The sequence below is a fragment of the Ictalurus furcatus genome, chromosome 23 (genome assembly GCF_023375685.1).
Source record: "Ictalurus furcatus strain D&B chromosome 23, Billie_1.0, whole genome shotgun sequence".
Lineage (NCBI taxonomy): Eukaryota > Metazoa > Chordata > Actinopteri > Siluriformes > Ictaluridae > Ictalurus > Ictalurus furcatus.
Genome location: NC_071277.1, coordinates 16,078,457 through 16,093,232, shown reverse-complemented (window position 1 = coordinate 16,093,232; position 14,776 = coordinate 16,078,457). Strand labels below are relative to the sequence as shown.

Genomic DNA, 14,776 nt, shown 5'->3' with positions numbered 1-14,776 from the left:
GTGGACCAAGAACTAACCCCTGGGGAAGCTCTGTAGTGAATTAAAATCCTGTTGTTCATTTCTTGCAGTACAAGAAGCATCGGCTGTCAGTTGGCCAGACGAACAACTACGCCAAGTCTGTAGTGAACATGGCAGATTTTGTAAGTATGAAGTTATGCTGCTGTATTACTGTAGGCAAAGAATAAAACAATTTGTAGGAAAATAATCAACAACGGGGTGGTGTGATGCCAGCCGATGTGAAGCGGCATTAATGTTACCACCCTGAAGATTATTTTTCATTACGTTATATTTACGCCAATTAGCAGACACCCTTATCCAGAGAGACTTACATTTATCTCATTTATACAACTGAGCAGTTGAGGGTTAAGGGCCTTGCTCGAGGGCCCAACAGTGGCCGTTTGGCAGTATTGGGATTTGAGCTCATGACCTTCCAAGCACTAATCTAACATCTTAACCACTGAGCTACCACTGCCCTGTTATTTTCAATAACAGCATGTACTGAAGTGTTTTACTCCTCGATACCACAACCACCAACTACAATTTTTTAAATTAACGAATGACGCATCATACTGTTTATTCATTTATAGTTCAATTTAATTTGTGGAACCATTAATCATGTTATAACTTATAGCAAGTATAAACAGCCATCTTTTTTCACTATATTGAAGTAAATAAAGCTAGAAAAAAAAAATGTAGCATCATGTTAACGAAAAAAATTGCAGAGCACAAAATTTTCCTCTGACTGTTACAAATCACTGACACTGGTGACTCCTTCCAAAAATGTTAAATAAATGTCTCCTCAGAGAAACACCATATCAACGATTGCACGTTTAATGAGAAGCGTCCGCAAGACAAGAAAGTTGTTACTTAAGAATCGATAATGTATTATAATGTTATTTGTACTGACCAATCGGAGTTGAGTATTTAACAGCGCTATGGTGTAAGGTTTTAAAAATGGGGAAATAAAAAAAAATAACCATTTTAACAAGTCTGTTTTCAATAAATATTCTAGTACGTTCCCTGTCTAAATCACTGAACAGTTGTCATGTCATTTAAAATGTGAGTCTTTGAATTTATGAAGCTGTATGTACTGTATATAGTATCACGACTTATTGATACAGTTTATCATACCATGAGTATATAATTCTCAGATGGCTGGTTATTTTTACTATGTATACACATCTTCTGTAACCTTCACTAATGTTGAAAAAAAACCCAAAACCCATCAATCTTTATTCACACAGTCTTCATCAGCTCATATTTTCATGCAGCTGAAATAGGAACAGGTCTCATGGGCAACTCAATCTGCTCTGAGTGTTTGCTCTTGAGAATTTCAACTAGACTTCATATGAAAATGTCTCTCTCTATCTCTTTCTTTCACACACACATGCACAGACACATTCATCCCTGGTGAAAGACAGGTGGTATTTTCACACTGTGTCAACAACAGCACCAAAATGGCGGCTTGGACAGCAAACAGAAAACAAACCCAAGTGAATAGACTTTGTTTTTGTTTTTTTTTGTTGTTATTGCTTAGATTTAATCAGCATCATTTCAGTCTTGGTCTTAGACGTTTACTTTAATTAGCCACAGCAATCCAGACATAGATCCAGTAATTCATGACAAATTTTAATGGGCCTCTCTTATGTGGATCACTCAACTCCAGCACAAATTCTCATAAAAACATCATCAGTTTAATATTCTGATGTTAAATTAAGTGATTTAAATGATATCCCAATTGTTACTCAAATATATTACTACTTTAACAGATTAATCTGTCATACGGGCACATTTCTGGAATATTACAACATACATGGAATATTATTTCCTTTGATACTCTAGAGTCCATGGAGATTTTTTTTATTTTTTATTTTAAATAAGGATTTTTAGTCTAGCCTTAACGTACGTAGCCTTTTACACTTTTATATTTATTTATGTGTGAATATCTGACTCAAAAATGGCTCAGGAAAGTAAAGGTATTATATCAGAATAAGGTTATGAAATGGAGGATTAATAAAGATACAGCATCATTATTAAACGAATTTTAATCTTAGATAATGCTTAGCCTGGATCTGGACAAATGGGGACGTTTCCTCTAAAATGGTGTCATTTGGGGTTTTTTTTTTACATCAGAACCTTTTTAATAATATTTGATATCAAATCCACACATTCAGCTCTAATAAAATATCTGCTCAGATGAAAAACACCAGTCCATGTGGCTTCCTGTATGGTAGCTTGCATAAGTATTCACCCCTTTGGACTTTTCAGAGAAGCACCCAAGAGGAAAAAGGTAATTCTCAACATGAGCATTACCTCAGCATTACCTATTATACTAGACACTTCAACACTAGAACTGTGTACTGTTCGGCCATACACTGTCACTTACTGTGCCTGTTGTCCTGTTTTAGTAGTATTGTACTGTCCTGTGTTAGCACACATGTGCATGTGCACTTTGTGTAGAATGTTTGTAGGTCTTATTTAGTTCTGTGTCGTCTCATGTGGTTAGTGTGTTGTTTTTTTGTTGCACCATGGTCCTTGAGGAACGTTGTTTCATTTCTCTGTGTACAGTACCAGATGCCTATGGTTGAAATGACAATAAAACCACTTGAACTTGAACTTGATGCTACCACCAACATGCTTCTCTGCAGGGATGATGGTCTGAGGGTGATGAGCAGCGTTGAGTTCCACCAACTGTGGAAATGTGGACCATCAACATCCAGCCAATCAGGACAATGATGTTGCCTGTCAATTTTGCCAATCACTAAAATTCAGGGCTTTTAGCCTCAGCAGCACGTCGGCACTAAAGAGTTGCTTGTTTCGTATTTTGGTTTTAAAATGACTTTCACCAAGTATTCCTTAAACGTAACCTCCAGCACCAGTGAAAAATGTTTATTAACATTAAAAGTGTTTAGTAACGATTTTGTTGTTAATGATATCTTTAGATTTTCAAGGAGCAGCTGAACACCCGTATTGTTCTGGTTGCCATGGAGACCTGGGCGGCGGACAACAGGTTCAACATAAATGATGACCCGATGATCACGCTGCGGGAGTTCATGAAGTACAGACGCGACTTCATTAAGGAGAAGAGCGACTCTGTCCATCTGTTCTCGTAGGTTTTTGCATATACACCCACACACACACACACACACACTCACACACACAGTTGTCTTGTATAACACAGTGCACAGTTAAAGCCAGCCATTTGTTTTATGATTAATCAAAAGGCCTCAACTAATATATTCTGTTTCTGTTTCCAGGGGCAACCGTTTCCATAGCAGCTGGGGTGGAGCCTCGTATATGGGAGGGGTGTGTTCACTGACTAAAGGGGGAGGGGTTAATGAGGTAACTGTTGAAGAGTGTAATAAATCATTGTATTTCAGTAATGTTCTCTATATGACACTTGCCCTGTATAGATCTATAACATTGTGTAATTTAAGCTCTAAACCTCCATCTTTATTTTTTCTCAGTATGGAAAAACAGAAGAAATGGCCATCACGCTGGCACAGTCGCTGGGACAGAACATTGGCATTTTCTCCGATAAGAAAAGAATACTAAATGGTATGATGTGACTATAACTATGCAAACTTTAGCATGCACTTAAAAATGTCATTTTAAAATGAAGAACTCCTCTTGGATGCTGTTTTGGATTATACAGATTGGTATTTGGGTCAAGTTTGTTAATAAATTTACATTGATCTACTTCAGAATTTCTCAGGACATTGGCGGGAAAAAAACTTGATTCAGGGAATGTCATGTATGAGCTTCATTCTCTGAAAAGCCAAATGTTTACCGTGTTTGTGAGAAAATGACCACGTTAAGGAGAAAATTTTGGTGAACCTCTGGCCATCTTTACTTCTGAGAGACTCCGCCTCTCTAAGATACTCTTTGTATACCCAGTCATGCTACTGATCTGTTGCCAATTAACCTCCAGCTGTTTCTTTTTAATAACCCTTACTTTTGTTGCCCCTGTCCTAAATTTTTTGAGACGTGTTGCAGCCATCAAATTCAAAATGACCTTATTTTCCCCTTAAAATGGTACATTTCCTCAGTTTAAACATTTGGTATGTTTTCTATGTTCTATTGTGAATAACTTATGGGTTTATGAGATTAGCAAATCATTGCATTCTGTTTTTTTTTTTTTACATTTATTTACATTTGTCACAGCGTCCCAACTTTTTTGGACTCAGGGTTGTACTTTTGTTAAATTTGACATTACTAAACGAGACAGTTGTTCGTACTGACTTGCACATGCACATGTCTCTTTAATAACATCTGGGTTGTTGTTGTTTTTTCACAGGGGAATGCAAGTGCGATGATAAATGGTCCGGCTGTATAATGGATGATGTTGGGTAAGTTACTAATCAAGCAGATTTTCCCAAGAGCACACACACACACACACACACACACACACACACACACACACACACATACACAAAGACATATGGTGCAGAAACATTGAAACATGGTGCATAAATATAAATATATGTGCACCCTCCTTGTTTCACAAGCATTCATTTTGATTCAGGTCATGATGTCACAATGTTATTGAGTCACTCTGTGCTGTGTGTGTGTGTGTGTGTTTTAACACAAGCAGTGTCCCTATCTATGACCCTTTCTCTGTTATAGAGATCTCACTGTAAACTAGAAAATGACTAATATCTTCAGAGGATTGGCCATCGTGAGCCTCTGAGTTGACATGGTGATTATTTTTTAATAAGGCGTTGCCATGTAGTAATATATTAACACCACAAACTTGAGTGTAACTTGAAGCAACAACTTAAAAAACTGCAGAAATGCCATTTCCAGTTTAATTATTCATCAAGAACAGGCGAAAAAACTGTCAACGGTAATGCTTATGGTATCCGTGTTGCATTATTTCAAGATTGAAATGCAATATTAATCATTTTCATGCTTAGATGGCTTTAATATATTCATTCATGGCCACACTTTATGAAAAAATAACGACCACGTCGCCAGATTAGCTCTGTTATCTTAGTGTGAAATATGATACTTATTTTTCAGACATGATGGCATGAGTGGAATGTATTATTTTGGGTGTATAAGTACAGAACGTATTTAAATCAGCTGTCCTGCGGGTCGTTAAGTTATTTTATTTATTTATTTATATATAGAAATATTAATACCAACAAGATAAGCAGATAAAATACACCATACTACAAATGATAAATATATTTGATTTCAAATTCAGTTTAACATACATATAGTTCAAATTTGGGCATTCGGTGTTGTATTTACACTCACCGTCCACTATATTAGGAACAGCTGTACACCTGCACATTCATGCCGATATCTAATCAGCCAATCATGTAGCAGCACATGAAATTGTTGATTTTTTTGCATTGTGCTTCTGCCACATGATTGGCTGATTAGATAACCACATGAATGTATAGCTTTTCCTAATAAAGTGGACAGTGAGCGAATATACCTTATAAAAACAATATTTGATTAACCATAAACCACTTTGTGTTTTGATTATTGTATTGACAGTATGACGTCTCTAGTGGTCTCTGTAAAGCTGCAGTTTGGACATGCTTGTGACATTGTCAGTGTGTGTGTGTGTGTGTGTGTGTGTGTGTGTGTGTGTGTTTGTCTGTGTGTGTATATGTTCACTCGTCTCTTTTAACACCTTTCTCGTCTCCCTTCAATCCCGAATGGGAACAGCAGGTGAGCAGAAGCTTGGCCGTGACACGTTACTCACTCAACCAATCAGCTGCTCGAGGGAGGGCTGTCAATCATCTACGCCCTCCTCATTCCATCCAATAGCATTTTGGCCGAGCCTCAATGCTCCACCTTAACAAATCAAACCACAGAGATATTGTGGGCAAAGATACAGCGTGCTTCAGAGCCCTCTGTATTTCTTCTCCACAGTCTTGTTTTTTTTCGTGTTAGTTCATATCTTTCTCTTGTTTGTATTTTTTTGTTTGTTTGTTTTTTGTTTTTGTTTTTTGCTAGCAGCTCATTGTTCGATGGACTGTTGGTTAATTGGGATTTTGACAAGGATCCCTGATCGAAGCTTAAAAATCATTTGTGTGATTTCATTCCCATTCAAGGAAACAATCAAGCTGTCAAAATTCTATTGAGTCCTTTCTTTTAATACCTGCACGTTCATGCAATTATCCAATCAGCCAATCATGTGGCAGCAGAACAGTGCATAAAATCATGCAGATGCAGATTAAGAGCTTCAGTTAATGTGATCTCAGTGACTTTGACCGTGACATGGTTGTTGGTTCCAGATGTTTGAGTATTTCAGAATCTCCTGGGATTTTTTGTACAAAACAGTCTCTAGAGTTTATACAGAATGGTGCGAAAAAACACGCAAAAAAAAAAACACACAGTGAGCAGCAGTCCTGCAGGCTGAAACACCCGAAACACCTTGTTGATGAGACAGATCAAAGGAGAATAGCCAGACCGGTTTGAGGTGACAGGAAGGCTACAGTAACTCAAATAACCACGCTTTACAACAATGGTGTGCAGAAAAGCATCTCAGAATGCACATCTCAAACCTTAAGGTGGATGGGCTACATCATTAACCTGAACAGTTCAAGATTAAAATAAAAAAACAGACCAGGCGACATTTTTCCAATCTTCAACCGTCCAATTTTGGTGAGGTGCCCATTGCATGAAGGTGCAGGTGCACAGGCACAGGTATTCCTAATAAAGTGGTCAGTGAGTGTATATGTATATGTATAATTCACATCATGCAGATTCACTCAATTAGATACCACAGAGCGATCTGTGCTGGATCCAGGCATCATCGCTGAACTTGTGACAGCTTGAATCATGACTGTGGGCTGAGCACGTTGGCTTTAAAATGTGTCAGTGGTTTTTGTTCTTCACCATGTGCTTTCAGCTTCTCAAGCAATACTTCTGCTCAGGGGTTCGACCCAAGTGGCTCAATCAAACATCAGTAAACAAAAAAGATGTTAATAATATTAGTTTAAATGATATTATAATATTATAGGTATACTGTAATTGGCAGACTTACCGTGTAACATTTGTCACTTGTGTTGGATCCTTAAACTAAAGTATTATGAAAAGTCCTAAAGTCTTTATAAATATGGTGGGCGGGGTTTTGTTGCTTATCCCCGATACGGAATCAAGCAGCCGTTTAAGCCCCGCCTACTTTTGTTTCTCAAAGCGGAGGTGTTTAGGATTACGTTCAAGCGGAGGAAGTCACAATCTAGCATTCCAAGTTATTATATTTATTAGTATATTTATTATTGCACATTTTTAGCCTGTTTCGCTTAATAATTCAAAAAATAAGTCGCCTATAAATAATGTCAATGTTCATGAAAAACGTGTTCAGTGAGTGAAATTATTATTCTACACATTTAATGTGCTGCTGTCATACAATAATCGGCACAGAACGCCTTGTAGTATTTTATTCTTTATAAGGCAGCACAGGACGGACAGACAGACAGACAGGGCAGATAAAACAGACAGGACAAGAGAAACTGATAGGACAGACAGAGAGACAGAACAGAGAGCGAGATAAAGAAAACAGGAGAGACAGACAGACAGGCAGGACAGATAAGACAGACAGGGCAAGAGAAACTGATAGGACAGACAGAGAGACAGGACAGAGAGAGATAAAGAGAACAGGAGAGACAGACAGACAGGACAAGAGAAACTGATAGGACAAACAGACAGACAGGACAGATAAGACAGACAGGACAAGAGACACATAGGATGGACAGACAGGACAAGAGAAACTGATAGGACAGCAAAGAGACAGGACAGAAAGAGAGATAAAGAGAACAGGAGAGACAGACAGAACAGATAAGACAGACAGGACAAGAGAAACTGATAGGACAAACAGACAGGACAAGCAAAACCGATAGGAAAGACAGACAGACAAGCAGGACAGATAAGACAGACAGGACAAGAGAAACTGATAGGACAGACAGACAGGCAGGACGGGCAGAACAGACACACAAACAGACGCCGGTTATGTTGTATGGCTTTGATGACCCAGAAACACTGGATATTTGGTGATTTAGAATTTGCCATTTTAAATTGATGCCAAAAACATCCAACAAGCCCGAGACAGCGAGTGACCGTGAAATGAGAAAGTGGTGTTGTTCGATAAAGTGAAAGCGGGAGACGGAGCGCGCTTTGGCGAGCGTTCAGCCGATTGAGTGCTGTGCATTATAGTCCTGGCGATCACTCTGTATTTCTGGAGCAGGCTTTCTGACTCTCAGCGAGAGATCCTGACACGAGTCTGTAATGAGATTGAGATTGACAGTCCTAGCGTAATGCTGACCACACTGGAGACACACGTATAAAGTGATACATTACGAGTGCATCCTGTTCGCTTCCTGGAGCTGAAGACACACAGCAACCTCCACCAGGAACCACCAACCTTTCTACACTCCAGATATTACTCTCATTTAATCTGTCTGACTTTGCTAAGTATTTGTAACTATGGTTAGTTTTCAGGGGTTTTTTGTGTGTTACTGTTTTCGTGTGTATTTCACCTGCTCATACCTAAACGTTACAGTATAATCATGTAAATATTACTGCGACGAGGTTTCACGTTATCTTGAATGAAATTTTTGTACAAGTATCCTCAACACACTTAGAGCTGAGGTCAGTTTACATACTCCTTGCAGAATCTGCAAAATGTTAATAATCTTTTTTTTTAATTGCATTTTGTTTTTTATTTGCTTTATTTGCTTTTGCTTTTGAACAGCATGATCGGTCCATCCATCCATCCATCCATCCATCCATCTTCTACCGCTTATCCTTTTCAGGGTCACGGGGAACCTGGAGCCTATCCCTCCCAGGGAGCATGGGGCACAAGGCGGGGTACACCCTGGACAGGGTGCCAATCCATCGCAGGGCACAATCACACACACACTCACACACCCATTCATACACTACGGACACTTTGGACATGCCAGTCAGCCTACCATGCATGTCTTTGGACTGGGGGAGGAAACCGGAGTACCCGGAGGAAAATCCCGCAGCACGGGGAGAACATGCAAACTCCGCACACACAGGGCCACGGTGGGAATCGAACCCCCGACCCTGGAAGTGTGAAGCGTACGTGCTAACCACTAAGCAGTGTATATTGTTTTTTTTTTTTTGTCTTCATATAAATATCTTATGTAACTTCTGAAGGGCAGTACTAAATGGAAAAAGACTAAGATATTCAAGCAAAATAACAATTTACACTGATCATCCTGTTTAAAAGTTTACACCCCCCTGGCTCTTAACGTATTGTGTTGCTTTCTTGAGCATCAGTAAATGTTTGCACCTTTTGTAATAGCTGTGTACGAGTTCCTCGGTTGTCCTCAGTTTGAAAAGATTTGGAAAGGGCTCAAACATGCAGAAGATGCTGGAAAAGCAAAGGATGTGCAGGAACTGGAGGATTTTTTTCTGAAGAACAGTGTGCGATTGAACTTCTCAGGACTCGTGAACAACTATCACAAAACATAAACACAATCGTTGATCATCCAGGAACCAACACACAGTATTAAGAATTGTAATTGGGCGGCTGTGGATCAGGTGGTAGAGCGAGTTGTCCGCTAATTGTAGGGTTGGAGGTTCGATTCCCGGCCCACGTGACTCCACATACCAAGTGTCCTTAAGCAAGACACTGAACCCCAAGTTGCTCCCGATTGCAAGTTAGCGCCTTGCATGACAGCTCTGCTACCATTGGTGTGTGTGTGTGTGTGTGAATGAGAACAGTGTCAAGTGCAGACTATTTACCATTTAAGAATCAACCTTTTGATCTGGTTGTTATTGTGTCTTGTGGACTATACAGTATGTAAACATCTGTTATGTGAAACAGCTTATTCAAGGCAGGACTAAATAAAATAAAAAAAACAATGCAATTTTTATGATCCCTCTTATTATTTAACATTTTACAGATTCTACAAGGCGTATGTAAACTTATGACCTCAATTGTATAAATCTCTGTTTATTGAACGTCACGTGTAATCACTATCTATTTACGCACATAAAAGAAGCATCTTTTCTACCTCCAGGCTTTTTTCCCCCAGTGTTTTCTAGTGTTTCTTGGCATAGTGGTGGGAATCTTATTTAATAACAAAAATAAAAAGCAGGTTTAGGCCACACCCACTCTCTAAACAGATACAGATACATTGTATAGTGCATGTATGTACATATATTTTCACTGAGTTAGTATTCTGTACTGTGAAAATTACAGATTGATGTTCATTGCTCTGATTGATTGATTTATTTATTTATTTATTTATTTATGCTATGCATGTTACAACACAAATACACAAGTACAGGAATTCTAGAAGAGTTACGCTTTAAAATGTCCTGTTATAGCTGCCGAGTTATTACTGACGTATTTACATACGATGTCCTGCCGTATCAGTACACACATCCTCGCAGTTACATTCTACTGTAGTTGCATGTATAAACAGGCATTCAAGGCACAATTTAATGTGAGTGCAGAGATTATTATCATTATTCTCTTTATCCGATTATCCAATCATAATATCGCTATGTGGGTTTTTGCCTCTTTTATTTTTAGCTTTTATCTGCCCAAGAGATTCTCTGACTGTAACGTAGAGGAGTACCACAATTTCCTGTACAGTGGCGGCGGATCGTGTCTCTTCAACAAACCCTCCAAGGTGAGCCTCTTTTTCCCCCTGCCTTACTGCTCTCCTGTGTTCAAAGATAAGGCACCGCAGTATATCATCTTGTAGATCATTTCTGCAATAATGGCCTTTGCGATACTGATGATGCACAAGGCAGCAGTATGCAGATGAACACTGTAACAAATCCTGACCAAGCTGAACTGAGGCTGATAAGGATTCTGTAGGCTTTTTCGACCAGAATAATGCAGGATGTTCTATATACTGTAGTTGTCACATCACACTGGACTGCAATGCGGTAATATTGAAATGTAAAACATGTGATGGTGATAACAAGTAAGTAAGGAATAAAACTCTTCGGGACGTGCTGTCGTAGGAGTGACATGATGCAGCCCAAGTTACCGCACCGAAGTTGATTATTTTCCAATAAGAGTACATCTCAAAGTGACTAATTCTGCTTATGGTACAGAAATTTGCCAAGATTTACAGTTTATTATTTAATACAAAGTGTCATATCACTGCAAACCAGTGACTGCATTTCCCATCCTGCACTGCGGCGTACAAACATGGACTACACTCCCCCCCTACACACACGTTCACATTCTCCGGAATTCTAATCACACACACCTGTTGCCAATCTCACACTCACTCACTCCACGCTATATAAGAGACTTTTTGAACACCATGACTTTGCGAAGTATTGAGTGTTATCACCATACCAAGCGTTTGTACCCTGTTCCTCGTTTTGATTCATCTTCATTGATCTTACTTCTTCTTCCCCGTTCTCGATTCTTGCCTTGCCTCGTTTATGCCTGTTTGTTGATCGCCTGACCCATTGCCTGCTTTTGACCACGCTATTGTCTTATGATTTGGATTTGTCTGCCTGTCTCTCTTTATTAAAAGCTCTTATCTCTACTTGCATCCGTCCTAACCTTCATTACGTGGAATACATGACACAAAGCACCATATGGTGCTTTCTTTTTTTATTATTATTTTTAAATCTGTTTATAGTTACATCTAATGTGGTGGACCATCTATAAAATAAAGTTAGTCCCTAAACGACTAACTAACTAGTTGTTAAACTTATTACTATATTAATACAACACTGGTCTCTTTTTTTTCTCCCTTGAAATTAATAAGATGAAAAATACAGCTTGTCGTATTAGAAGTCCTCTGTCCTTTTAACTTAAAGGAATAGCTTTATCTCACTAAATGCTAATACTGGAGACTCCTTCCAAAAATGCTAAATAAACATCTCCTTTTAGGAAAACACCATATCGACGATTACACGTTTTTTTTTAAGTCCCCATACAAGTCCCTGTGTAAGTGTTGTTACTATAAAATGATAACATTTTAGTTGTCGAAGGCTTCACCAAGCGTTCTCAGACACAGATCATTCAAACTTATTGACAAAGTGTGGGATGATTTAGACATGCTAATTTCTTAACTGTTAGCTCCATTCGATTTTTAGCTCTAGAATTAAACTTAAATCAACAACCATGTGTTGATGCATCGACTATGTTTGGGGGAAGAAGTGTGTAGTAAAGAGAGTAAAGAATTTCCTTCTTCTTTGCTTTATTCGAGCGTCAAACACATTTTTTTTTTGGCTTCTGATCAATCAGATTGCACGTTGGGGGGCAACAAGAAAAACAAACATACGGAGGATAAAGTGGCAGTGAAAAAAACTAGCGAGCAAATAAAAGGCGATTTGCATCATGCTGACAACATTGCCTATATTCCAGTGATGCAATGTATTGAAAATAACATTTCGGCTATTTTTGTGATGTTCACCGGGCCATGATGTGGTGTCTGTGGCTGTGTACGGTCAAGTTGTACAAGCAGCTCTTCTTGTCTTGATTTTCTGCCTCCAAAGCAACAGCTAAGGCAAATAACCTCCTCAGTATATACAGTAGATAGCAAGCCAGGTTAGTTAGCCGATACGAGCTAGGGCCGGTAAGAGCGGAGTTAGCACAGTGTGTGGTTGCATGAGCCTCTTTTTCATTACGTCAGTAGAAAAGCTGCTCCGTTTAGCCTTATTTTCTCTTTGTTGAGCGAAAGCATCCTAACTTCCCCTCATGTGTGTCTTTATAGCTTTTGGACCCTCCAGAGTGTGGGAACGGTTTTGTGGAGCTGGGAGAGGAGTGCGACTGTGGAACTCCAGCGGTGAGGTGTTTTTCAAGCATTCAAGGACATTGGGCCTCATTTATCAAGCTGGATATGAAAGGATTTATACATAAATCATTCCTACGGGCATTTACACAAGCGATTTGGTATTCGTGAAAACCCAGTCATTTCAGAAAAGCGTTTGTATCCTATCCGTGCTCCTGAGCGTGTGTAGATGTACGCTTAAGAAGACTAACTAACATAAATATCGCGATAAGTTAGTGCCCTTTTAGATATGGGTTTCGTAAAACCCAGTTGTTTCATATTAAAGGTATTAATTAAGTAAATATTAAATCTGGAAAAGATTAACCAAGCAAACAAATCTATAAAGTAAGCTGAAGAAGAGTCATTCAATTAAGAATGCCGCTGTATGAAAGGAGGACAGGCTCAGCACTAAGTGTCTGATATGTGACCGATCTGGTAGGTCTCAAGCTACAATGTAGCATTATTCATACGTCTGGACGCAAGTACGAAGAAAATCAGTGTTTCTGAAACTTCTATAAATACAGCAAAAAAAAAAATTGGTTTGGTTTACGCAAAACATTTGCACACGACTTTATTAAAAGATTGATTAATGATGCCCAATGTTTCTTCAGACTTTTTCAAAACAATTAAAGAATAACTTATTTACATCTCTCTCTCTCTCTCTCTCTCTCTCTCTCTCTCTCTCTGTAGGAGTGTACTATAGAAGGAGAGAATTGCTGTAAGAAGTGCACTCTGACTCAGGGCTCTAAATGCAGTAATGGGCTCTGTTGCAATAACTGTCAGGTATGAACCGTGTGAGCCTTGCTCTGTATGATGGAGATGGACTTGCCCGTTGATGAATGATGTTTGTGTCGTATCTGTAGATGGAGTTTATGGGTGTGATCTGCAGAGACGCTGTCAACGACTGTGATATACCAGAAAACTGCACTGGGAACTCCAGCCAGGTGAGGGCGCTCTTACAGCTTCACAATATTTTCTGGATTATGCGTCATTTGTATTTTAAATGCAGGTTTAACATATACTAGTGTGATATTTTTTTCCTAATGCTGCCTGATTATTTTTATAGCATCAGTAAAAACATTATACAACGAATAAAACACTACAGGAACACTGCAGCGCTGTTATAGTGTCGGCCGTTACCACCCCGAAGTTGATTATTATTCTAGAACAGCACGTACCAAATAGATTCCTGTTAGACCTCAGATTGTTTCCAATTTATTTTAGTAAAGAATGTCATGTCGTCATTTTTATTGGTTTATAATTACACTTAAATGTTGTGGAATGTCTTACACATAGTCATCCCTCGCTTTGTATTAAAGCTAGAAAGACAGAGTAAGAGCAGCTTGTTGCCGAGAAACTGGAAAGTCCAACGTCCTTCTTTTGGGGGAAAAAAAACCACCAACACCACCACATTTTTAATTCGTTTATTATCAGGTTTAGACCCTGGTGGACTATTGGTACCAAAAACACACTGAAATTGCCCCTAGAGTTTTCTTATGGTAGATAAAACATGATAAATATCCTCTAGAGTGCCTCTAATTTCGAGAAAACATGATGAACGGCCCTCTAAGGTGCCCTTACGGTGTAAAATATACAGAGCAGTGTCCTATAGGGGTCATGTAGGGTTCCCCTATGTGTGAGGATAGATGATAAAGTGAGATGCACGGCCGGTGCCCACCCCTGGGTTTAGATTCCATGTAGCCTCCACCATACACCTGTGAATTATCTGTTACTATTGAAACAATAATGTATTACAAGTGCATTAGTATAAACCTAGTCCAATCAGAATTGAGAATTCAACAGCACTATGATATCAATTCTAGTAATAATAATAATAATTCATTTCCACATTTTCAAGTGCTAACCTTTACTCTTTTTTTCTTTTCTTTTTACAGTGTCCTACAAACGTACACAAAATGGACGGCTACACTTGCGAAAAAGATCAGGTGATTGTGATGTTGTTTTTATTAACGCTGGCACGAAATCGATGAGAATAGAATTAACCCTGTGTTTTCTGTGTTGCTCTCGTCTCA

At 38.8% G+C, this 14,776-nt stretch overlaps 1 protein-coding gene across 1 annotated transcript in view; it reads left to right on the top strand.

Annotated features, from left to right (window-relative positions):
- Nucleotides 1–14,776, top strand: part of adam22 (ADAM metallopeptidase domain 22) — a 91,485-nt gene that overhangs the window by 59,446 nt on the left and 17,263 nt on the right. Inside the window, exons 11-20 of the mRNA XM_053611622.1 lie at nucleotides 69–140; nucleotides 2,943–3,109; nucleotides 3,258–3,342; nucleotides 3,468–3,558; nucleotides 4,298–4,349; nucleotides 10,532–10,631; nucleotides 12,687–12,758; nucleotides 13,434–13,526; nucleotides 13,607–13,687; nucleotides 14,639–14,689. Of these exons, the coding sequence (XP_053467597.1) occupies nucleotides 69–140; nucleotides 2,943–3,109; nucleotides 3,258–3,342; nucleotides 3,468–3,558; nucleotides 4,298–4,349; nucleotides 10,532–10,631; nucleotides 12,687–12,758; nucleotides 13,434–13,526; nucleotides 13,607–13,687; nucleotides 14,639–14,689 (864 nt within the window). The remainder of the gene's footprint in view (nucleotides 1–68; nucleotides 141–2,942; nucleotides 3,110–3,257; nucleotides 3,343–3,467; nucleotides 3,559–4,297; nucleotides 4,350–10,531; nucleotides 10,632–12,686; nucleotides 12,759–13,433; nucleotides 13,527–13,606; nucleotides 13,688–14,638; nucleotides 14,690–14,776) is intronic.